Source organism: Furipterus horrens, unplaced genomic scaffold, assembly GCF_987537825.1.
Source record: "Furipterus horrens unplaced genomic scaffold, mFurHor1.1.pri manual_scaffold_5, whole genome shotgun sequence".
NCBI lineage: Eukaryota > Metazoa > Chordata > Mammalia > Chiroptera > Furipteridae > Furipterus > Furipterus horrens.
The window spans coordinates 180134315-180161731 of NW_028327175.1; the positions used below are offsets into that span (position 1 = coordinate 180134315).

The 27417-nt window shown below is 36.8% G+C and overlaps 1 protein-coding gene across 2 annotated transcripts in view; it reads right to left on the reverse strand.

The window, feature by feature from the left end:
• Positions 1-1787: 1787 nt before the first annotated feature.
• The window catches only part of ERLIN1 (ER lipid raft associated 1), a 34985-nt gene continuing 9355 nt past the window's right edge, over positions 1788-27417 (reverse strand). For both annotated transcript variants that reach the window (XM_090278400.1, XM_090278399.1), the window contains 7 exons: positions 25731-25856; positions 23926-23999; positions 15915-15973; positions 13997-14088; positions 7242-7331; positions 6246-6325; positions 1788-4044 (listed from right to left, as the gene is read on the reverse strand). In XM_090278400.1, coding sequence (XP_090134526.1) covers positions 3820-4044; positions 6246-6325; positions 7242-7331; positions 13997-14088; positions 15915-15973; positions 23926-23999; positions 25731-25856 — 746 coding nt within the window. In that variant the 3' untranslated portion in view covers positions 1788-3819. The remainder of the gene's footprint in view (positions 4045-6245; positions 6326-7241; positions 7332-13996; positions 14089-15914; positions 15974-23925; positions 24000-25730; positions 25857-27417) is intronic.

The following is a 27417-nucleotide window of genomic DNA, read 5'->3' on the forward strand; positions in this document are numbered from 1 at the left end:
ACAAAACATGTGTTAATCAACTATAATCTCTAAGGCTTTTTGGGGAGTCAGATTTTTTAACCATGCAGGGGGCCAGTGCCCCTAATCTGCTCAAGAATCAATTGTAGTTCTAAATGCTTATTCAAAGACAAGAGACCAGGAGTAAGCTGAGAAGCTGGGCCAGCTTGTTGAGATTTTCCTGTATAGCTGTGGTCGAGGTTTAAAATCCAGGTAGCTTAGCTCACAGCTGCTGAAGACATAATTCAATGTCTTTTATGATGCACTCGTATATGTCAGGCCCTGTGCTATCTCCACTACAGGAACTTACTGTCTACTCAGAGTCAGAAACATACGTTGACTCTGGTAGGATGGGGGCACTAACACTCCCAACAACTCCCACTATGCTAGATGCTGAATCCACAGAAGAGCCCTGCAAGGTTGGGATAACAGGTCAGAGATGACAGGTAACTAACTGCCCAAGATTCGCATTAAGTCCTAATATGGACACTCTAGCCAAAGTTCTATGTCCTTTTTTCCCACTAGTCACTTAACCTGCATTTCACATTCATCCTTTTGTTCCTTTATGCAACAAAAATAACTAACTCATATGGGCCAGGCACCATGTAAGGCATGAGTAATAGATACTACCGTAGGGAAGACAATGGTTCCAGTCTCTGCCCCCAGAAAGCTGAATTATTTGTGAGAACATTAATGCGAAGCATGTGAAATGTTACAGAGGGAAACGCAGGGTACTGACCTGGGCAAACAGTGCAGGGTGATCTCTCTAAAGAAGTGAAGACTCCCTTAGGAGTCAGCAAAGGGAAATTTGAGCTATAGGGGAGAAAAAGTGAGCCAGGCAAATGGAACAATATATGCAGATACATAGAGAAGGTACATTCAAGGATCTGGGCTGGAGAGGTCAGGTGGGAATGGCAAATCACAAAAAGCCTTGTATGCACACATGTGGGGCTTAATCCTAAAGCAATAATTACTTCGAAGTCACAACTTCTAATCACAAAATTCCTTCCCCACAGCAAGAGGAAACCACTTCATTTTAATACCTACCAAAAGCCTACAGGACGTTTGGTTTGAAGTAAATTTTCCTGGTCTGCAGTAACAAATGTAGGATACTATGTGACTGGATCCTACAGGAACCCAGGTAAAGCATTGCTTTCCTCAAAACTCCCAATACACAAGCCCCGCTGTCTCGACATCACTGTGAAATTGTCCTCAGAGGAAATGTTGAGAGCTTGGGAAGAGTACGTCCAACCCTGACTCTTGAGCTAACACCTGAATTAGTGAAGTTATTTGTACCATTACCAGGTATAATTCATACAATTTGTCCTTCCTCTACTTCAATATAACTGCCTCCTCCCTCCCTCCAGCTCACAGGCAGTCTCCAGGGGCGGGGGCGGGGTACACACTGCTCCATCTTCCCCCTTCCCTTCTCTGCAGCTGGCTGTTCCCCACAAAGAATCAGAAAATCCCCTGTTAAATCCTGAGTCAGGAAAGAAGAGAAACCCTGCTTTCAAAATTCTTATGCCAGGTATTAGTGATCACTTCGTAAGTTACATAAATGTCTAGTCACTGTTGTACACCTGAAACTAATGTATGTCAACTGCAACTAAAAAAGTTTAATTATTAAAAAATTCTCATACCAGGGAGGCAGTGTTCTAGAAGTAGAATAAGAAAAGCCTCTCTAGTCAAGTAAAACTAGTAAATAAAGTGGCTATCTACTGAAATGGTCAAGAAAGCCTTGGAACATAGTAAAGACAACAGAAAAGAATGGAACATATGGAAAACACAAATCACTGATAACAAAATAATTTTATTTAGTTTCTATTTTTTTTTAAAAAGGTAGCATTTCACATATAAATTTAGACTCAAGATTACAGTGTATATTTGCCAAAAGGAACATCCCCAAAAGAGGGACACATCTAGAGCACAGGGAAGCACACTCCATGGGGAGTTCAAGTGGAAGTCCTTTCTTTCAAACTTCACAATGTGATTTCCCTGTTCCTTAACTCTGCCACCAGGGATAACCCACATCTATCACTTTGGGGCAGCAGCTTTTTTTAGCTTATGTAAATAGGAAACACCTCTAGGAATAAAAGCACAAAGATCAATGACCCAGATTTCCCACGACAATCATTATTTATCTTCAGCAACAATATATGACAGGTGAGGAGTTTATTTTTATAGTTCAAAAGTTCTTTCAAGGAGGGCTCGAGAACACAAAATTCACTCATAAAGAATGTATACAATTAACTGAGCAAAAATGAAAAAATGAATCTCTCCATATTACAAATGCCTCGATAGGATAAGGCCCTGGGAAAAGACCCACTCAAATCTGGGATTCCTTTCCCATATAAAGTGTTTGGCACAACCCACACGCTGTCACGAGACTGACAGGACTTACAGTCAGCTGAAAGGTTGCTGGAAGTGATCCCATGACTTTTGTGTCTGGCTTGAACAAAATCCACACAAAAGGTCTTACCAAGCTGCATGTACTATGGAGCACACTATTTCAGGAAAGTTAATCTTAAAGGAAAAAACATCCAGATGAAATAGGTCTCCCATAGCCACAGGCTAACTGTCATCCTCTCAGGGAAGATTAAATCCACTGGCTGCCCAGGAAGTCAGTGGAATCCTGATCTCCTAGAGAAGGTGAAGCTGGAGAACAACTTTGATTTCAGCATCTCAGGGCCAAGAGAGGAGGAGACAAAAACGACCCAGGATGCTTTTTGAGTTACTCTTTGTTCCACACTACGTAGGCTCCTGATGAACAATATTGAGAAGGAGAATCAGCGTGCTAGGAACCACAGCAGCCTAGAATATAGCCTTTAGGCAGAGGTACTGGGGCAAATGAATGTACCCCAAATCCAGTTTTAAAAATTAAAACTTCTGCAGTCATGATACAATACTGTGCAGTGAATAGCTAGGAACTGTATGCTGCTTTTATTTCTGGTTAAAGCCCTGTCTTGCTCTTGGCCAGCCAGAGCTGAGAGGTGACATATAAGGAGTTGTCAGTGACTAGAAACCAGGTACCTTAGTCACATGTGGCCTGGGGCAGTAACACAATCACCACTCAATGGAGGAGAATGCAGGTAGGTCCCCAGAGCTTTGGTTCAAAGTAATGGTTTCATCTCATCCCGAACTTCAAACCATGCTCTATCTCTGAGCCTACTAATGCAACAAACTAGTCATCAGAAATCTCTACAAGGAATCTGGTTGAGTGGCAAGGTGCATGTCCCAGCAGGCCACCAACCTGACTATAGGAAAACAAAAAGGTGTAAATTGTATCAAGTAAATGGTTGCTCAAGTGGAAGCTCATTTCCTGGGGAACTTCAGCAGACTAGATGCTAATCACACCGAGGAACGTGAGGACTGGACCCTAGAGTACTGGATCCGAGGTGTACTGAGTCTTCTTTACACTTACCACATCCTGGCGGTCTTCTTTCTGGCCTTCTAGCTCTTGAATGGCCAAGCACACATTTCCCCGGGGACCAATGTAAACATTAATAAATCTCAGCTTAAAAAAAACACAGTTTGTTATGTATGTAGTGTTTACCACTCCAGTGCAAGCAGTATCTTAGCATCAGACTTTCCCTCTTCCAGGAGTACCAGTTTAGAAAGGAATACACACAGCATACTTGACAAAACCTCAGCTGAAAAGACCATCTGGGTGCCAGACAGCTGGCTCTATCATGGAATCAGCTGACAAGCCAGGACTATCACAGGAGAGGCAGAACACATAAGCACGAAGAGTCAAATTACCATTGTTCCCACTGAACCCCTTGGACATCATCTTGATATAGGTGAACATTTCCACTTCTTGCATCAACCTATGCTCTCCTTCTTTTGGACGAGGCTCTCTCCAGAGGGTTCGAGATCCTCCTTAGAGAGGAGAGGAGAGCTTTTCCTTCCAGTCCTAACATCTGAATATTTCACAGCACAAGAGGAGTCCACGAACACACTAGGGATGTTGCTGCCAAAGTAGATCTTACTGTTGGAAGCAATGGCTTGGTACCTTCTGAGCTCCAGATACTCCGGGGTCAATTTGTGCTGTGTTGGGGCAAACAAGAGCAAAGGCATCAGGACACTTTGGTGCAAAATTCATCTCTCTCTTTCCTTACACTATTTCCCCTATTCTAGTGAGTCTCATTCCTGAAATCTGACCTGTTGCCAATGACCCTCTCTAACCTTGAAGTGCACTATCACATAACAGCCATATTCCAGACTTGAAGTTCCTTCAACAAGCTCAGTTCTAATGTAGGAGAAACTGTTCACTTTTTAATTAAAAAAAAAGATTGGGGATGGGGTTGGTTTTGGAAAACAATGAATGATAATTTACTAAGTAATGATAATAACATTTCTATAGTAACTTGTGGCTAATAAAGTACTTTCATATATACTTTCTCATTTTCTCTAGCTGAATCAACCTGGAATCAGTCTGGAATTTCTGCTGGCTCTCCTGAGAGGTGAAGAGATTAATGGATGAGAGTGGCAGAACTTCAAAGGAAGGGTCTGGGCTCATAACCTTATAATCGACTACCTGTGATTCTGCTTTTCTTGACCACATTCCAGAACTGGATAATATCTCAAGAAATCACCTGGTCTGGCCTCTGCCTCCACCCAGAAACTGGATGTTTAAACTGTCTGTGATAGACAGATGTTTGTCAATCACCAGATCTCTCTTATTATATATCTATATATTTTTTTAAAGTGTTTTGTTGACATCATGATGCTATGATATCCAACCACAATCTCTCTGGGTGTGATTAAAACACATTCATTTCCAATGTTCCTTAAAATATACTCTAAAAGCCCCTCAGAGCCTTCCCTAGTGATTCTCTCCTCATCTCAAGTCCTACCTTGTTCCCCAGGCAAAGGCCCATCTTGTCCTTCATGGTCCTCTGACATCTTCCACTCCCTGGACCTACACCATTTCCAGCTGACTCATATCCCCTGCTGAAATATTGCCTTCAAATCTGGTCACAGTGCATAACTAAATTACTACCTAAAGCCTTATTAATATAAGTCAATATCTGAATAGCACTTTTCAAAGTGGCATAAAACTATTTACTGCCCTTTTAGCATAATGCTGATCTCAATGACAAGGTCTGGATATTTGTGCCTGGCCAGCCTCTCTTATGACAGATTTGAAAGGTTAGTTTTGTAAGCTCAAGCTTCTTATCTCTTCATCCTGACCAAACTCCATTCTGTTTCTATGGAGCTGTGTCCTCCAATATGTTAACTGTATTTCTAAATTCATATTGGATTTCACAGAACTGACAACCCTCATTCTGTCACCTATCCTGTCTTATCATTTCTTCTGAATACAGATTATGTTGTTCCTTTCTAAGTGAAAAAGTTTAAGCCTTGTTTATACCTTCAATCTTGTCTCTAATCCTTCAAACTGTATCATACACCTTAGCAACCTCTTTCTCTGTCCCATCTACTCTACAACTAATAACCTTACAAACCTTGGTCATAGCAGTCCCTTCTCAGAATAACATAGGGGTTCTAGCTGCCTCTTAATTAAATAATTCCTGCTAACTAGGCACGTATTCTCTAGACCTAAACTTATCCCAGTCCCTACACAAAAACTGGTCACCCATGTATCACCCAACCTCCTTTCTCAAGTTATTACACATGAAATTCCTCATGACTAGAACATTTTTTAAATCCAGTAAACAAGCAGTACACAATTGGAGGCATTTGGAAACACTGTGTGAGGGGAGGGGTGTTGATTGTTAAAATAACTGGCAAATACTATTGACAGTTAGTAGGCAAGGGCCCGGGATCCAAAATATTCCATAATGCACAAGACGATCTTCAACAATGAAAAAGTGTCTCTATTCCAAAATTCCAAGAATCCCTTTGATAAGAAACACTGCTTTAAACAAGTTTTCATCTACTTAAAAAAAACTACCTTCTGTGGGAAACAATTCTAAGTGACCTTTACTCATCTCCTGTCCCTATTGTCACTTCAGAAGTCCCTCAACTTTCTTGATTATTGAGCTCTTGTATAACAGTACAAATGAATGGCTATATAGCATTTGTTTTCATAAATCTGCTTGCCTTTGTCATAGCTCATTTTTATAAGCATAAAATTTCCTACACAATGAAGTGTGAAATATATCCTGCTAAGTGACTGGCTGACACTGGATGAAATCGCCTCTATCACACTTAGAGCTTCCCCCACAAGGGAAAACAAAACCCCAAGCTCTATTACTAGGACAGTGGCATGAAAAGCCAGTCACCTTGTTTGAGGTGGCATATTTCTGTGCGGTATAATACTCAGCATCTGCTTTCGCTTTCTCTCGGGCCAGGAACGCAGCATCTAGTAACACAACAGAATCAGGATATTTAAAACAAAGGAAACTTGCAATCCAATTCCTCAGCTGGGTATAAGTTCAGGCTCTATCTTCAGTAGGAGTCCCTTTCTGCACTGCCTGATGTTCTGACCACTTACTTTACTTTACAGGCATATTACAGACTAGCAGTTTTTAAATCCCAGTCCTCGGACAGTTTGTTGTCAAAGAGGAATACTCCTGTCAATGTTGAACAATTCTCAGCTCACCTGAGCCCACTTCATTTTCCACCTACAGTTGCTCTTTCTTTCCTCCACCCCCCATTGCCCAAATACCACAATCACACCCCACCAGGCTCTTGGCTTCAAGTGAAACAACTAAATCCAAACATGAAAGTTCTACTCTATTTACTACATTGTCTCCACCCCCTCCAAATTTGATCCAGTATCAGTCAATGCAGAACGACAGGAAGTAGCAGTATGTTAAGCAAAAGAGCAACGTTTGGTCTTCAAGACTATGAGCTAAAAACAGCAACATCTCACTATGTGAAATCTAGGAGTTTGAGAACCTCTGTAAAAACTGGGCCTTTTTCCCAGCTAAATTTTTTTTTTTTTTTTGGCTGACAGGTAGAAACCCAATTGTGATGTGGTTTCTCATCTTGTACATTCTTTACAACTAATTATGGGTAATTATCGTACCTCCTGAGAACAAAACAGGAGCTAATAAACCCCATTTAAATTGGAAAAGGGAAGGTTCAGTTAGCCATAGTCACAAACCAAACCAAGAGCTAGATATGAAATAGCAATTAAAAAATAATTGTCTAGAATATCAGGTCAGCCACTTCCTTCAGACTATTCTGCCTATGGCCTTCCCACCCACAAGCCCCCAATCCCTGGGGAAGAAGGGCAGATTAGGATAGTCAGAGCCTCTTTTTTCCCGATGTACCTTCAATTTCAGAAATGCGCTTTTCAGTTTCTTTCTCCATCACCTTCTGCTGAAACCGAATTTTTGCCACTTGTGCAATCTTCTCTGCTTCTATAATTACACACAAAAGAGGTTACATTCAAAAACATTTCTCTAGTTCTGCAAGTATTTAGAATCAGAAGCGCATAATCTAACATTTAATCACATAAGGTGTTGTGGACTAATTGTTTCATTAAGTTTTATCTACCCAGACTGTAAACAACTCAACAGAAAGAAAGGGAAAAAAAAGGGGGAATTGTTTCCTACTTTACCGTTCTATTTTGACAGTGCTAATTTTATGGACAGGGGGAGTACAAAAGGTAATAGTTCCAATCCTTTCAGGGATTAAATAGTTGCCCTGGCTGGTGTTGCTCAGTGAATTGAGTGTGGGCCTGCAAACCAAAGAGTCGCTGGTTCAATCCCCAGTCAGGGTACATGTCTGGGTTGCAGGCCAGGTCCCCAGTTGGGGGTGTGCAAGTGGCAACCACACATTAGTTTTTCTCACCCTTTCTCCCTCCCTTACTCTCTCTCTAAAAATAAATAAAGAAAATCTTAAAAAAAAAAAAAAGAAAAGCAACAGTCCATAAGCTAATGGGAAAAAAAGATACTTCATGAAAATACTCAGAAAAACAGAGCAAACATAAATGCATGGCAAGGAACAACAATTTTATATAATGTAGCAGGAGAAAGAAAGAACAAGAAAGATAAGTTACCAAGGAAGGCCTTCTAGAAGAAATCTTAAAGAAAGTAATGGACATGGACTACGAGGACATGGCAGAAGGTAAACAAAGACAAGAAGGTATGAATGAGCAAGTCACAATGAAGAGGTAATACAGAGCCAGCTCATAAGAGAATACAAGAAGAATAGGAGGGCTAAAAGACCCCTGTCTTGAGTGACAGCCTATGGAATTTAGCTTTAATATACTTAGGATCAGCTGTCAAACTGCCATCAAGGAAATGACACAATGAAAATAATACTAGAGAAGGAATATTCTGACTGTGGTGGAAGATAAAACAGAAAGCAGGATAATTCATCTGAAGATGTAAACACAATATTAAGAGTCAGCTGCAGCAGCTGTTACAGGCAGGGAAAATAAAATAAGAACCACTTAGTAGGCCTCTGGCCTAACCAAAGGAACCAGAATCAGGGACGAAAGATTCTAATTATACTTTTATTTCAATCACTGCAATTCTTGAAGAACATTCTCAATTCTCCTTTTCGGCCTAAGAAGGTGAGTATTTTAACACATTTTATGCACTTCCCAGGGAAAATGCATAATGGAAAGAAAATTTCCAAATGGTTTCTTCTTTGTAGTAGACAGTAGCCTTTATTAACTATATCCCAGGGCATACTTCCTTATTTCCTCATTAGCATAAAGTCAATCTATATCACATCATCCTAAAAACAGACTGCTATATTCAAACGTGCTGGAAATTTAGCTATAAGCAGAAACTCGTGATAAAACTTGAATGAAAGGTAAGAGATCTGGTGCTTGCTGCTAGAACCCCGAGAATGGTGTCTCAACATAGGGGCGCCACTGCCATAATCCCACTGCACACTGCTCTTTGACATGTGGGGATAAACCCATAAAAAGTGTGACAAAACTCCCAGTCTAGAAAAGTGATGGAGTAGGCTAATGAGAAAATCCTTCAGCTAACAACACCTTAAAGCAGCAACTTTCAAGCTTTTTAATCTCATGGCATACATAAGCTAATTACAAAAATTCTGCAGCAATCAAAAAATATATTTTTTGCTGATCTGACAAAAAATAGGTATAATTCTGATTCATACTGGATGGCTACTGTTGTGTTGGTTGTCATTTTTTAAATTTGCCAATCTAAGGGAAAGAGGTAAGTGCCCCTAAATAGTCAGGTATTGCACGTTTAAAAAAATTTTGTGGCACACCAGTTGAAAATCGCGACCTTAAAGTGATAAATAAAATATAACGAATTTGTTTTTTTAACACATGGCTGAGATTTTAAGAAAGAATGGGAGCTCCTCAGGAGACCTAAGCAAAGCGAGAGCTGAGAGTCTATATGTGGCAGCCCTGGGTGGCTCATAGACAAGAAAAGCAGAAGAACACGGGTCCCTGCCCAGGCAGGGCCACAAGACGAGGCCTTGAGATGTTGGAACTGAGACTCCTGTGCACAACAGACACAGCTAAAGGGCTGCAACTCCAGTGAGACTACAAAACTCTACCTACCAGCCTAGTGAGAAGTAAGCTTTTCTCTACCTAGACACATCATAGTGAAACTGGAGAATACCCAAAGAGAAAAATCTTAAAAGTAAAGAGAGAAGAGGCAGAACAAAAAAATATAACCAAAGTAACAAAGAATAATAAATTTAGTTGGGCTTAGAACTATAGGCTAACTCACCATTTAAGAATGAAACAAAAGCATTTCAGATCAAGGAAGACTGAGTAAGTTTCCACTCCTCAACCTTTACTGATTAAAAAACTAGCAGAAAAAAAATTAATTGCTAGAAACAACACAGAAGAAAAAAACTACATAACACGTAAACCAAAGTAAATATTTACTGTAATAATCAAAGATTATGACAATAATCAATGGGAGAATAAAAACAACATGAAGCTAAAATATTAGACAACAGTGATATGAAAAACTGGAGGACAGTGATAAGAATTAAAGCATTTTAAGGTACTGCTCAAGAAGACGATAGAAAGAAATGATTAACTTTAGACTTTGTCAAGTTAGGTATGCTTGTTAACATTTTACAGGTCATGACTAGTTACACATTCTAGAAACTGAATCTCAAACTTCTAATCAAGTAAAAGGAAGAATAAAGACAATTCAATCAATTCAATACCAATCACAAAAGAGGGAAAAAATAAGCAGAGAGAAAGATGCATGGTAAATCACACAAAATTAATGATATAAACAAATCCAAACACAGCAGTAACCACAATAAATATAAAAAGACTAAACTCACCAGTTAAAAGACAGATTCTCACATTGGATAAGATAACAAAATCCAGCTATATGCTGTTTACAAGAGACACACCTAAAACATAATGACATAGAAAAGTTGAAAGTAAAAGGATGCGAAAAGATACATCAAGAAAATAACTAATCAAGAGAAATCTGGTATAGCTATATTATTATCAGACAAAATAGACCTTATGCCAAAAGCATGTTTGGGATAAAGAGGGGGTTATTACATAACAGGTACAATTTTCGAGGTAGATGTAACAATCCTAAACCTGAATGCTCTTAATGCTATAGCCCCAAAATATATAAAGAAAAAAATTACAAATTAACAAATCCATGGTCATAGTGGGAGATTTTAACACATCTCTCTCAGTAACTGAAAGACCAAGAAAGCAAAAATTAGAATAATACTGAAGATGTGAACACCACCAGCCTGACCTAATGAGTACATAGAGAAACCTGCACTCAACATAGAGACTATACAATCTTTTCAAACACACAGTACATTTACCAAAAAAGGACCACAAAACAAATTTCAACAAATACTTAATAATCTATATACTAGATCATATTCTGACTATAATGCAATAACAATGGAAATTAATACTAAAAAGGTAGCCCCCTCAAAACTCATTCAATCAGAAATAAAAAACATACTTTTTAATAATTCATGAGTCAAAGAAGAAATCATAATGGAAATGTTTTGTAAAAAATTAAAACAGAATACCAATAATAAACTACATTTCAAAACTGAAATATACCTAAAGCAGAACTTAGAAGAAAATATATACTCTTACATATTTCCAGTAGAAAAGACTGGAAACTAAAGAATTAAATAACTCAAGAAGTTACAAAAGAACCAATAAGGAACCTTAAAAAAGGTAGGAGGAAAGAAATAATAAAACTAAGTGTAAATAATATAACTGAAAAGAAAGTGACAACAGAATCAACCAAATTAAAATCCAGTTCTGAAAAGATGAATGAAATAGAACAGGCCTCTGGCAAAATTAATGAAGGAAAAGAGAAAGCACAAATAAACAGTACTAAAAATAAAAAGGGAGCATACAGATTTGGTAGAGGATTTTTAAAATCAAAAGAGAATTCTACAAATTTATGTCCTCAAATTTAAAACAGCAGATGAAACAAGACAATTTTCTAGAAAAATATAATTATTAGAACTGACTGAAAAAGAAACAAATACTTGAACAGACATCTATGCAATAAAAAAGTTAAATCAGTAGGTTAACTATTACCACAAAAAAATAAGCACATAAAAAAGCACTAACCCCATTAGACTGCGATAGTTTTTACAAATTCCACCAAATCAACAAAAAGGAGATAATACATATTCCATACAAAATGTTCTAGAAAAGAAATGTTCTGCAACTCATTTTGAGGCTAGTGTAACCATGATACAAAAAACAAAAGAAAACAAATACAAAATTACCCCTGACATTAAGAGTAGAAGGAAAAGAATTATAAGCTTATCTCACTTATGAAAATAAAAGTAAACATGTTACAGAAATCACCAGAAAACTATATAAAGAAATGTACTGAGGAGTTAGCTCAGCTGGTTACAGTGTCGTCCTGGTATGCCAACATTGCAGGTTTAATCTCCAGTCAGGGCACATGTAAGAAGCAACCAATGAAGGCATAAATAAGTGGAACAACAAATCTCAACCTCTCAACCTCTCAATCTCTCTCTCTCCCACTTCTGCTCTGTAATCAATAAATAAAAATTTTAAAGAAGATATTAGAGGAGATAATGAACTATTTAATAAATATTCTGAAGCCAACTGGCTTGACACTTGAAAATAAAAAACTGAATTCCTATGTCACACTAAACACTAAAATCAAGTCCTGATAAAGTAATAAGACTTTTAAAATAAAATTATTACTTTGGGACTAAGAAAGAATTCTTAAACAAGACAAGAAAAGCACAAACCAGAAAGGAAAAAATTGATGAATCCAATTACTTGAAAATTAAATTATGTCAAAAATAAAAGTTCAAAGACAAGCCATAAATTGAGAAAAGGTATTTACAATGTCTAAATCTGGGAAAGGATGTATATCCATTGATATAAAAAAACTTCTACAAATCAGTCCAAAAAAAGTAAATAATAGACTAATGATACTAACAGTCAATTTATATACTACAAAAAAAAAAGGAAGCCTGAATTACCAATAAACAATATTCAACTTCAGAGTAAATAAGGGAAATTCAATTGAAATCATGTGACACAAAATCTACCATCAAAATGGCATAAATTTTAAAAAGTCTGATAACTCCAAGGGTTAAGGAGGAAATGCAGAAATAGGAATTCAATATGGCAGCATAGATATTGAAACTCAAATACTGCTGAAGAAAAGGTAGAATAGAAAAATCACTTTGAAGAGCAATTTGGCAATAGATTTTAAATCTAAAGCTGTGTATACCCTGTGACCCAGCAACTGCTTCGAAATATGACTTTTGTGGTATTTCAATCTGTTAGAAACCATTATTTTATAAATTATGATAAAAATGAATTACTAGAAAAAATATTAAAAAACAAAAGCACGACCTCCAGTTTTCAATTGTTATATTCAACAGACATTAAAAACACCACCACCACCACCACCACCACAAGAACCTCTGAATACCCTTTCTCCATTTCTGCACTCATCTCACTTGGATCAGAAACCAGACGCTGGTGATGGGCACTGACCCATACCACGTGTTGAGTAACACTACTTTAGGAAAACTCCTGCATGCGTGCTCAGACCTGGACAAGGGCATTACTGCAGCCTTCTTCGTAATAAGCAAAAATCAGAAACTACCTAACTCTTCATTAGTAATCCATCAGAGTAAATTGAGGTTCACTCAAAGGAGAAAATAATAGTTAAAAATTAACTAGATCTGCAGGTATCAATATGAATAATACTCAAACAATGTTGCTTTTAAAAGGCAAGTTGTGAAATAAAAAATAGTTTGATAGCATTTTTGTAGTTTAAAACAATCTGTGAATTATTACATACTTACAGTGAAAATATAAAAATATGGGCAGAACAGAAGTTACTCTGAGAGGACAGGTCAAGAAATAAGAACAGGGAAGGGTACAAAGGCAGCTTCAAACAGGTATGTAAATTTTTTCTTAAAGCAAATATGATCTGAAGGAAATACGGCAAAAAGTTAAGCCTTCATTAATACTGTACTCTGTACATTTTGCATATTTATAATAGTTAATGAAAAACTCTTTAAACTTTCAGCATCCAAGGAACGAAAAGCTGGGAGCCTAAGACGGCAGTCTTGTCATACAGCATCCTGGAGTGTTAGGGAGGTCCCGATTCAAAATGAGCCATAAGCAATCCTGTTGCTTTCGAGATCGTTGTATGTACATATTTATTTATTCAGATAAAACTAGGTGCATGTCAACAGCCAGGAGGCACACTATAATCCTGAGCCTTCACCCCAAACTTCCCTATTCTTAGTATGCATAAACAAAAGCACTACACAGAGGCTAGAGCTGCCCCCAAACCCCACCCACCTCCCTGTCCTGGAAAAGGCAACAGTTGTGTCCACAACAACAGGGGATGACAGGGTGCAGAGCCAAAACACTTTAAGTATTGGCCTCATCTGTTTTTAAAGGTTTTAGGACATTTGACTATACAAAGAAGTATCCAGAATTCTAAACTATATATGATGCAATCTTATTTGAGTCCTATCAATATCTAACATGAAGCTGACAAAGAACAGGACAAACACAATACATGTACTTAGAGACAACCATTTTAGAAAGAAATCCAAGTACCTATAATAGCCTTTTTCCTCTCTGTCTCAGCTTCTTTCTCCACCACCTTCTGTTTCTGGGTAGCTATCAGAAGTTTTGTCTTCTCAGCCTCCCTGTGGACAAAATATTATACAAATTAGAAATGACATGGAGTCACAGGCAGTTAATGCTGACTCTCTAGGGGTGTCAGAGAACCATCTTCAAAAAGAACTTTTTGACCCATTAGCAAGAGAGTGTTACTCTATTTTATATATAAGGAATCTGAGGTTGAAAGGTTAAATGATTTGCCCAGTCACCCAGATAGGAATCAAATTTAGTACACTTGAATTTTAGTCTGACCTTTTCCTTTAACCATATCATGGAAAGACCTGTGATTTGGAAATATCTGGAGTATATAAATGCTTCTTTTGCTGTTAGGCCTCCAGCTAGCCCATACAACACCTCTGGCCAATTACCAAAAGGCATCAACCCCTGGGCAGATGCAGCCCCTTAGGTGCATGCTTTGACAGGCAGAACAGAGCTGGATTTGAGTCCCTCCTCAGGCAGACACTCTTGTGTAGTGGCCCTTGCTATACAAAAGATATAACTAGATGGCAGTTTACTTAAGGCAGTGAACCGGAGCTCAATGTAACAAAAATTTCCTAAGAATCTGAGCTTTCTAATAATGGAGGCAGCTGGCCTATCACTAAGCATGAACAAGAAGCAATTGGATGACCACATGGCAGGTTAGACTGGATGATCCCAATGTGGCTTTAATTCTGGAAATCCAACAGACTATAAAATTAGGAAAGATCCAGAATCACCTGAAAAGTAACTCTAATAGTTTCCCCAAAACATTTACCTAAAGCTCTCTCCTTTCCTCCTGCCAACATTGATAAAGACATAAAATGACATAATGGATATGATGAGGAATTTAAGGGCAGAGCACACATAGCATTCATCTTTCCATCACCAGAAGCCATCATATTGGAAGCCTAAGACCATACTTAGCCATCAATAAATATTTCTATAAATATATCAGACTCATGATTCTGTTCAACCTGGCCTTTTGTACTTAAAAGTGTTAAAAGAGTTCCCTTTCTACAATGAAAAAAGGGAAATAAAATGCTGCATAATAGAAGATACAGACTTGGGACCAAAAGGACACAGAAGTATATCACTCCATAAAGTATTATCATACCTTGGACCCCTTGTATTTGTCCATCTGTTGTATTCTTAACTTTTGTAAAGTTACTTTTCCAGCATTTCATATTTTTCCTCTTAACATGTCAGTCAAATTCCCTATAGGTTTTTTTCTCAGTACTGTTATATGAGAATAATATTGCCATTTCAACTACAGTAGGTATTCTTCTAAAAGGGAGCTTCTAAAACACATAGAAACATGTCAAACAAGTAATTTCTCATATCCAGTCAGCCCTGGATACATAAAGGAGAATACTACCAACAGTAAACTCAGGAAAAGCTTCCCCAGAGGCAAATTATAAAGACCCAGATCTAAATTTAGATACACCATCACATACAAACCAAATGTTATACCAATAAGGAATCTATTCTTACCATTATAACACAGTAACAAAATATAGACACTCTCTTCAACTTTAATAGCTAGGATTCTTCCTCTCCCCTATGAATATTTAATTCAAGGTTTTATTCACAACAAAGTTATAGCTCCTTAGGCTTTCAACAACAGTTATACAGCAAACTGCATCCTTAGCCACTGATGCTGCTCCTGAAATGTCCATATATAAAGAGAAACCTAGTAAGAGTCTAGTGGGAATTAAAATACTAGAATAGGCAATATTACTAGAATTCAAGTATGGAAGACAGACATATAATATACCCCAGAATGTAATATATCTCACACATTTCCTCTAGAGAAGTGTATTACTACATAGTAAGCCCCAAATAAAACAATGGGATCCCATCCATGATTACTCACATTAACTCAAAATTTCTTCTTATGGCTTCTGGGATTTTGGGTTTTGTGACACGCACAGCCTAAAAAATAAAAGTGAAAAAGCCAAAGTATATTTGAAAATAAATCTTCAAACTAAATCTTTTACAGAAGAACTAAAATGAAACTAACAAAACAACTATGACATAGCTGCCTACTAACACCTGTGGAGATCCCATGAGAAAATCCACTTTTTAGCCATCACATCAATAATCAAGGATAAGCTGCTTGTTTTCCCCTAACACACACACACACACACACGCACGCACGCTCGCACGCGCGCACGCACGCACTCACGCGCCTGGCTACAGGAGAAACCAATCTACCAGTTGAGGAAATAAACTTCTTTAGAGAAAAGGTTCTCTCTTAAAAGACCTTCCACAGAGCTCTTTAGCTGGATACTTTTGTTACCTTTTGCAATTTGCAAACCAAAGAAATAAAAATAAGTCAAAATTCCAAGATTTAAATTGTTAAGTAGAAAAGTCAAAAACAAAAACCCAGGCCTATATACAACTTAATATACTGTGCAGTAAATGAATTTACCACTTTCTAAACCAGCAATCACTTAGTACGGGCTATAAACAAATAGCCAAAGGCTGAAGGAAAACAAATATCAATTAAGAGTTTATATTCTTTCTAGAATCTCAGAACAAAGTCTACTTGCCTTTGTAGACACTGTTTACTAGGAACTTTGTTTTCCTAACCAGTGAACTTAGAAATAATTACATTATCTACTTGGAAAGCGAGGTTTTTTGAAGGCTGACTTTTCTACATCAGGAACTTGATCTCTTAAAACCTTTTGATTTTACTAGTTCAACATCCCTCATTCCCCTCCGACACTGCAAACATACACAAAACACCTTGCTGTCTGGAGAAAGTTAATTTTCCTCTGAAAACCAGCTAAAATTTTAAGCAACACTTTAAATAGGCAGCCTTCCTTTGAGGCGTTTGAAAGACTTTAAATGTGTAAGAAACATAGCCTTCCCTACATGAAAGAGAACAGTCAGATCTGTACATAATTTCGAGAACTATCGTAACTCCAGTAAATACAAGAAATAAGAATGAAATGGAATAAGAAACTGGGGACTGTTGTGGGGAAGAAAACTCATTACACCCTGAAGGTGAGGCATGTGATAACATAAAGAACAACCTGTGGAGATACCCAGAAGACAAAAATTCAGAATCGGAATTTGTGAGAAATGCTAGATTTTCACCATGTGACTATCAGAAATACAGATGAATTCCAATACCTTTTAATATGATCCAAAGGAAAGCATTGTCATATTGCATTTAAGAGACTAGTCACATATCTCTTTAGTCTTCTAAAAAGAAGCATAAAATACAACTGCTTTCTATTGACTTCTATCTTGTTGTATGAGGCTGAAGAACTAACTAAATGCTTGCCAACTGGGAAATCTCATAATTTTCAAATATGTGAAATTATAAACACCTATAACAGATACCATGAGTAAGTTGCATCATAAGAGATTTAAGAAACAAAAAAACATAGCCAAAAACAATGATCAAAATGAAAACACACACACACACACACAGTGAATGGAGCAAGGAAAGAAAGCTGATGAAATAAATTTATCTGTTAAAACTGACCCCTTTGTTATAAGCATATATCTTAAACCAAAAGCCAGCATATAATATAGTCACTCCCCTAAATAACACAGGAAAAAAATATCAAGGATGTCTGTTTTCACCACTCTAATTTGCCATAGTAGTTGTTCAAGAAAAAATGGGGTATAGATAGAGAGAAGGGAAAAATTTAAATACTGGTTGTTATAGAGAATATTCATTTACAATAAATATTAATTGGTGCCAAGTGCTGTTTGTTCTAGGAACTCTGGATACCTCAACGAACAGGGCAAGACTGCTATCATAGTTTAAAATTTTAAGGGGGAAAAAATACATCAGACAACAACACAAAGCAAATAAATACAGAGAATTTCAGATAGTTATAAGTGTTATGTGAAGAACTGAAATAGAATGATTTGGGGACTGGGAAATACTAGGCTGTGGAAGGGAAAATCAAGATTTTTATTTCAGCATAATTATATAACTAAAAAGAAAATCTAAGAAAATTTACAAAGTTTCAATCAAGCAAGATAAATAGCTTTTGAGGTCTGCTGTACAACATTTTACCTACAGTGAATAATAATGTATTGTACACTTAAAAATTTGTTAAGAGGGTAGATCTCATGTTAAGTGTTTTTAACACACACACCACACCCTAAGGAAATCAACAAAAAATTACTGGAGACAATGAATTCAGCAAATTTGTAGATACACAATAAATTTACCGAGTCACCTGCATACCTTAATACTGAAAAGAAAAAAAAAAAAAAAAAGACTACATATTTAACAGCATTAAAACTCATTAAATCCCTGGGTATTAATTTAATTTGGGCTAGGAGTTTCTCACATAGGTCAGAAATTCTAAAAGAAACAAAAATGATGATGTGATTAAGTCAAGCCATTAAATATGTTCCCAATTTTAAAACTTATACATTAATTGAGGTGCCTAATAAAGCTTAAAAATATCAATAAAGAAAACTCATCTGGCAGAAATATGAATAACCATTAGTTTTAAAAACCAGATTTTAAAGGTGAATAAAACATTGTATTATCATAACTATACAGTAATGTGTTAAAAATAGGAAGGTTGAAAACTAGACTTAAAAGTTCTAGAAATGCACTCTAAGTATCATAAGAAACTATAACAAGACTGAAGCAATGGAAAGTATGAAGATTCTGATCTACCAATTTAAAAATGTATTATAAAGTGACATTTTTCTCACTAACTTTTTATATAAACAACAAATATATATAACTAACTTTCAAAGACGCTTCTTGCTGCTGTGCAGAAAATGACATGGACAAGAGTAAAAGTGAAAGTGTGGAAAGGAGATAGACTAGCGTATAAGTCCCAGAGATTGTGGCTTGGCTTAAGGAGGTAGCAGTGAAGACGGAGGTGTGAACAGTGTGAGATGGATTTCTGTGGTAGGATATGGGGACTGATCAGCTGGTTAAGGGTAAAGAGGGTCAAAAATGCCTCCCACGCATCTAGATTGGTCTTAGGGGAAGAAGGTGCCATTTACTAAGAGGGAAAAAAATAGGAGAGAACTAAATTTGATGGGAAAAGACCAAGAGCTCAATGACTAATGAAAGAATAGAAAATAGAAAGATCAATGGAACAGAACAAAGTCTAAAAAATATTACTCTATAATGGAACATACAGTACAAAAGGCATTTCAAACAAGGGGGAGATTGAAGCATAAATTATTCAGAATTACTGTTGTTACCAAATTGGTGGTAGTGGTAGGGGTGGTGGTGATTGCAGCCCTACCTCACTATTGACATCAAAATGGATTCCAGATTAATTCAAGATTTAAAGCTAAAAATACAACTGCAGAAGAAAAATATAATTTCTGATTTTATTAAAGTTTTTGTATTTTATAAGTGATGAAAGGCTCTTAAAACATGCTAGCATAGCAGAACACTATAAAGAAAAAATACTAAAATTACTATATAAAACAATGTTTCCTATGCATTCAAGAGTTGTAATAATTAACTTATTAAAAATAGCTTATTTAAATCAAGGAGAAAAAAAAAGATCAACCACCACCAAAAAATGAGCAAACACAAACAATTCACAAATGAAATACAAAAAATGGCTAATAAATAGCCTCAGCATTCAACATCAGTAATTAACACAAAAGACCAGATTAATTTTTTCCAAAAGAATTAAGAGAGCAGGCATGCAACAGCTAATTATCTGGGTCCAATCACACAATCAAATGTGTAGGAAACTACAGCTCACCAACACTGCTGATGAGAGAGTATAAGCTGTTAAAAGTTTTGCTGAAAGGCAATTTGATAAACGGGGCATATGTTTTGACACATCAATCCTACATGTAAGAATTTATTCTAAGGGAAGGACTATTAAAAGATGTATTTATAAGCTTGGTCTTTGCAACATGTACATAACACAGGGGAACAATTTTTAACATAATTCCTGTTGAGTTCGATTTTTCAGCTGTTTTAGACTTAAATAGGCATGCTGATTTCAAAACTGCAGTTAGTTTTCTTCTATCACATCAAGTTTTTTTTCTGTATAGCTTATTTAGTGCAACCACTGTAGGCTAAATCCAGCCTGGATGGAGGGAAGCGCTAGTGCTCTCCTAATGGCTGAGAGAAAACCTCCCTTGAGTGGGGAGTGGGGAGGGGTGGGGGACAACCTTGGAGACCAGCGACAGGTTGATACTTGTCTAGGCTATTTAGTTACATGTGAGACAGTGTGGTGAGAGGTTGTGTGCTGCTCTATATAGTGAATCGTATTCTGAAGTGTAGTCCAAGTTCTTGTCTGTACACAAGGAGTTAGCAGAATTTATTTTTTATTTACATACATACTTATTTCCTTTCCTTCAGATCACATCTGCCTCTGCTATTTCTCGTCGTTAAGTGCCTAAACAACCCTGATTCGTTTTGCTATATCTGTGGCAGTTTCACCATTCCCAAAGGACAAATGTCAGTGCATTTTGTCAGGCAAACCTATTTTGCATATTTTAAAGTAAAACTTGGTGATCAAGATAAGTCTTGGGCCCCTCACAAGATGTGCAAGCACTCTGACAAGAGTTTACGGATGTGGACGAAGGGAAAGCATGATAAATTGCCATTTGGTATACCTATGGTTTGGCGAGAGCCCAGAGACATTCAAGTGACTGTTACCTTTGTATAGTGAAAACGTCAGGATATAACAAGAAAAATAAATGTAAAATAGAGTATCCTAGTATCCATCAGCTATACGCCCAGTGCCTCATTCAGCTGAAATCCCAGTGCCAGTTTTCACTGAGCTACCCTCTTTTGAAAAACATGAGTATGATGCAGAACTAAGTGACAGCAATGATGAAGATTTTGAAATTAAAGATGACTCAGTTTGTAAGGGATTTGATCAGCATGAGTTGAATGATTTGGCACGAGATTTGGGACTATCCACAAAGGCTTCAGAAGTTCTAGCATCAAGACTGCACAAGAAAAACTAGCTTGAAAAAGGAGTGAAGGCATCCTACTTTCAATCAAGAGAAAGTACATTGCATTTCTGCAGTACTTTTGAAGTGATGGTGGCTTTGTTTATTGCCATAACATACATGGTTTAATGGAGGAATTGGGAATTCCAATCTAGAATGCAACTGAATGGCGACTGTTCATTGACAGCTCAAAGCAGAGCTTGAAGTGTGTCCTCGTCCACAATGGCAATTTATTTGGTGCAGTCCCAACTGGCTATTAAGTTTGTTTTTGTAAAGAATATGAAGACATAAAGAGAGTCATTGATCTGTTGCAATTTCACAAGCACAACTGGATCATCTGTGTTGACCTTAAAATGGTCTGCTTCCTTCTTGGTCAGCAACATGGATCCCTGTTTTCTGTGTATGTGGAACAGCAGGGCTCATGAGAAGCATTGGGTGGAGTCAAATTGGCCTCCAAGATCTGATCTCAAACCTGGTGATCCAAACATTCTACAAGAGCCACTTGTTGACAGAAAGAACATTATATTTCCACCTCTGTACATAAAACTGGGTCTCATGAAGCAATTTGTTAAAGCTTTGCCAACTGAAGGGGACTGTTTCAAGTATCTCATTTTGGCATTTCCTAGCCTGTCGTTTGAAAAGATAAAATACCTTAATATGTATGTTTGGTAGCAGAACTTTACTACTTGTACAAAATTTGACTTACAGTAACAATATATAGGCTTTATATGAATAAAATAACTAAATAAACAGTATATTCAGGTAATTTTTTTTATTTTCCTTTGTATGTACATTTTGTATTATTTGGGGACAAAGGGAGCGTGTCCTGTACCTTAAAAAGTTGATGTGACAGGGGAAAACTGGAGTCATTTTTGGATTCAAATGCCAAAAGTTAGTCAAAAACAAGTGTCAGATCTAACTCAACGAAAATTGTGTTCCCAAATATAAAAATTGGAAGCCATAGAGGTTAAATAAAAAACCATTAAAAGTGATAATACAGCAAAACTATATTTTTGACCTGAAAAGATGCTTATATGCTTGTATAATGTTAGTGAAAAAAAGAGGCTAAGGCATGATTCCACTTTAGTTTAACACTGTAACATTATTTATACTTATAAACAAACAAATATATTAAGATTACTGGTTAATTTCACTTTGTTATTCATCTTTTTCCTAATATCTATATTTTTAAAACATACTATATAACATATGTGTATAAAAGTACCTAGAATATACAAAGTATTACTACAAATCAGTAAGACAAAAAAATAAAACAGATAAGTGGGCAAAGTATATGAATAAGCAACTGAAAGAGGAGAGGACAAATGCCCCCCACCCCCCCAAATAAACCAAAAGATGCTCAACCTCATTAATAACTAAGGAAATGAAAATCAAAGAGAAAGAGAATTTCACACCTATCCATTTAGCAAAAATTAACATATCTGATTGCTTCAAAAGCTGGTGAGGTTGTAGAGAAACAAGTATTCATACATACTACTGGTAAGAATGTAGATTTGTACAGCTACTTTGAAAGATAATTTGTACATACAGGGAGATGTGCCAGGAATGTTAACTACATTATTGCATACTAACAGCAAAAACAAACAAAAACAAAAACCAAACAAACAAACAAAAGGCAACAATAGGGAAATGATTACATAATAAAAGGCAAGAAATTCTAGGAAACTGTTAAAAAGAATGAGCTAAAGCTCCAATAACAACCTGGGCAGAATCTAAGAATCTATGACATTCACATTTATGATCTTGAAACCTGAAAAGCTACTGCAGCCACAATTGAATGTACAAACAAGATTTTACAAAGTTAACTCTGGACATATTTCAAATGACCCCTTAACTTTGGTGGTTCCCCCTCAGGGACCTGAGTTAATGGCACAATATGAATGAGGATGGGAAAAACCTTAAGTCATCTTTCCAGTCTTGTTTATGAAACAATACACAACCACTCACAGTGAATACACACTTGCAGTAGTGATGCAACACCAAACAAAAAGCTTTATCTTTCGCTTCAGTAACGTTCACCACAACGGTCTACTGATCTAAAAACTCTGAGAAATTATACAGGAGAAGCTATGGCTTTCATATGTTACTGACCATGACCACAGTAAAAAACACATTTTACAGTGACACCCAGTATAAATACCTACCCACATATTTAAATAAAACAAAAATTTCACAGAATGATACTTAAACTTACTACATGGCATGTGCTAATTTCTTCTCCTATTCAATTCCATTTTACCTAAAATGCTGGTCATGACCCACTAAAACTGATTTTAGAATTCACTAATAGATTTCTATCTCATCTGAAAAAATATTGACATAAAAAGCAGGCATAACTTCTCACCATCCTATCTCCCAATGCCACCACTGTCACCGCCACCATTGTCTGCTACCTTGCTTTTAATCAGGCCATCCCATTCACTTGAAATACATTCTGTACTTCTTTTCCCCATATAAATCCTATTAATTCCAAACAAACCTAAAATCCCAACTCAATCATAGTTGTTCTAGACAAACTCTCTAGCTCTAAACTCTTACAGCAATAATCATCCAATCTGTCAATTAATACTTTAGAACATCTACTTTGTCTAGAATTATTGTTCAAATCATACACTTAAAATCCTTTTTCATAATCTTACTGAGGGCAAGGAATACTCTTCCATATTTATAACCATACTGTATCTTAGTAATGCCTCACACATAGCAGTGTGTGGATTTTATTTCCTTGTAAGAGCCTCGGCTTATCTGTTCTAAGAGTTCATGATAAGGTGTAAGAGTATTTTATTTTGGCAAAGACATAAAGTCAAACTGAGAAAGGTATTCTACAAATTGCCATACTACTTCAATTAAATAACTGCTGAATAAACAGTCTGATGAAAGGGCAGTTAAATTCAAAGCTCTCAAAATTCCCAGAGAACTTCTCTAGGAAAAAGGCTTACCTGTATGGTGAGGCCTGGTGCCATGATGTTTAAATCTTTCTGCAGAGCTTGTTTCAGGTTTTCATCTATTTGATCTGTGTTTTGAAGCCAAAAACAACAGCCTTCATGACACTCAAGATTTTTTTACATTGTACTGATATTGAAACAAAACCAGTCATTATTAGACCTAAAATTTCTGTGGTACTATTCTTTTACAGAGCTTAAAGTGCTTCACATACATACATACATACACACACACACACACACATAGATATATATAAACAAATACATACATGTTATATATATATTTAGTTTTCCTTTTGTGTTGGAGAAAGTGTGAGGAATTATCAAAGACATTAAGTTGATCCAATAAATGGAGAATCCAGGTCTCTAATACCAATTCAGTATTGTTACTTAATATGTGTCCAGATTCTCATTAAAAAAAAAAAAAAAAATTTCTATCTTCAGTCTTTACCCCAAATCCCCAAATAACTAAATTTCATTTCCATGGACCTCTGCCTATTATTTTGGACTTAGAAAAAGAGAGGGTCAGGGGAGAGAGACCACAGGAAAGTCTTTGAAGCACACAAGAATGGACAATAAAGATGTCACTTATCTTGGCCTTATAACTCATGAATTTTTGATCCACCTCAACAACACTTTCACCCTTATTAAAAAGATGGGTGACCTGACAAATCAGGACAGACCAGTTTTGTCACACACTACCTCAATAGTTGTCAATCATCAACAAGGAATCATTTGGTAGATTTCTAAACTGATTAACCATCTCTATGCCTGCCTCTAAGAAATTCACTAAGAATTCCAGGAAGAATTCTTGAGCAGCCAATAGCAACAACCCAATCCCTGGTCAGAGCTTTCACTATTAAAACTGAAAATTTGTGCAGAAAGAGTAAACACATGGGGCCTGAAGCTGCCATCCTTAGGCTTGTTTGAAAGCTGGCCCTTGGCTTGTCACCTGGGAACTTGGATTCCAAGAGGATTCCCAGGAACCCCAGAACTGATAAGAATGACTCACTGTACCTAAGCTGTTTATACAAACCATGTGGTTCATGCTAAACACTTCTTTTCTTCCGGGAGTCTGGAATTCTGATACGTACCACCAGGCAGAGGTTGCCTACAAGACCAGCCCCCAATAAAAATCCGGGGCAGTGAGTCTCTAATGAGCTTCCCTAAGCAGCAGACAACATTTCACACATGTTGTCACAATTTAGTGCTGGAGCATATCCTGCTTGACTCACTCTACTGAATGCTCTTGAAAGCTTGTGCCTGGCTCCCTTCAGACCTCACCCATGTGCCTTTTCCTTTTGCTGATTTTGCTTTGCATCCTTCTGCTGTAATACAGCTTACCTGTGAGTACAACTATATATATACCGAGTCCTGTCAGTTCTCCTAGCAAATCATCAGACATGGAGGTGGGTCTTGGGAAACTCCAAAACACAGACTTCTAAATTTCTCCATATTATTTATTAAATAGCAACAAAGCTAATTTTTCATGTTATCATAGTAAAAACAGAATGTAGTCTATAAGTAATGATCTTTTTCCAATCTCTACCAAGTTATATATCATGCATTTCAGAAAATGGTTATCATTCTTAAAATATTTTGTCTGAATAACTACTTAACTTAATCATAAGAAATTTAAGCTTAAGATAAAGCACAGTTTAAAGACAATGGTTCTATTACAATTTCGGAAAAAATGTCCAAATAGCATAATGTGTATTACTAATGTATTATAGCATCCATAAACAAGTTGAACAAGATTTCCAATTGGTTACTTACATATTTAAAACAAATAAGACACTAACCGAACAATTCAATATAAACTTCTTGAAGTGTGTGGGCGCTGCAAAACTGGTTCAGTTCATGATGAATTTTATTGAAGATTAAGGTCTTGTCATAGTCTGCAGTGTAGTTCCTCACAATATCAAACACTGAAGAAGAGGTACAATCCATGTTTACCTATGTATCTTCTAATTCAACCAAGGTGAAAGTTATGCTTATATAACATACATGTGAAGAAGTGCCAACAAAACAGTGGAAATGTGAAACACAATTCAAAACCTCGATATAGCCCTGGCTGGTGTGGCTCAGTGGATTGGGTGCCGGCCTGTGAACCTAACGGTTGCCGGTTCAATTCCCAGTCAAGGCACATGCCTGGGTTGCGGGCCGGGTCCCCAGCTGGGGGCAAGCTTGAGGCAACCACACAATGATGTTTCTCTCCCTTTCTCCCTCTATTCCTCTCTCTCTAAAAAAAAATAAAACAACAAAAAACCCCTTGATATGTTCCTTGTACTCAATTTTCCAGATATTACTGCATTTGTAATTCTAACAGGCAAATTTTGAATTCCATACTAAGAAGAGTATACATATCTTGGAGGTCGGAAGGAACTGATAGTTTTCAAGCAAGGGCATGACACAATCAGATTTGTACTTTGGCAGCAGTATGAAGATAAACTGTGAGGCACAAAGATCAAAGACAGGAATGTGTAAATCAACTACAGTCACACCTCCATTCTCAAACGTCTCACACCTCGAACAATTCAGTCATTGACCAAGTTGTTCACAGAAAAAATGTCTGTTGTCCAACAAAACTTCAGTTCTCAACCTGACAACCCTCCCATGCTGATATCTGTATGATCAATCAGTCACATGTCTCCCAGGCAACAAACAAAGGAGATTTGGTTTTCAAACAAATGGCTTCTCAAATAGCCTTCCAGAATGAATTAAGTTCGAGAACTGAGGTTCCACTGTACTGCAAAGCTAAAGTCTAGTTTTGAGGTAAAAAGGGCCTGAACTAATTGAGGAATAGTGTGAATAAAAGAAGGAAGCAGCTGCAAAAGACCATTTTCAAAAAGGCAGTTTTTAAAGTTTGTAAAAAAAGACACCAGGCTCAAAGGGACATAAATAAGCTAACATTTATTGGGCCAGGCTTTATGTACATACATTGGCATTTAATTCTCACCAAAATATCTAACTGAGGAAGTTGAGAAACAAAGAATTTCAGAAATGTGCCTAAGGGCACATACTAGACCATACCAGAACCTGTGCTTCCCAGATGAAAACATAGGGGTTAGGAGGATAGTTAAAAAAGGTTAAGGGATTAAGTACAAATTGGTAGTTACAGAATAGTCAACAGGATGTCAAGTACAGCGTAGGGAATAGAGTCAATAATACTGAAATAACTATAATATGTATAGGTGTCAGATGGGCTCTAGATTTATCGAGGTGATCACTTTGTAACTTATATAAATGTCTAATCACTAGGTTGTAACTTTGACACTAATATTGCATGTTAGCTGTAACTGAAAAGTAAAAAATTAAAAAACAACATGCTGTTTTCTCCCTTCAGACCCAAGGATTTGCTCCGCTGGCATTTCCTTGATAGATAGGACATCAATAAATACTTGCTAATTCATTTGCTTGGTCATTTCCAAATGAATTGGTGATCCAACAGTTTCCTCTTTATCTTTGGCTAGAGAAGAGCAATCTCCC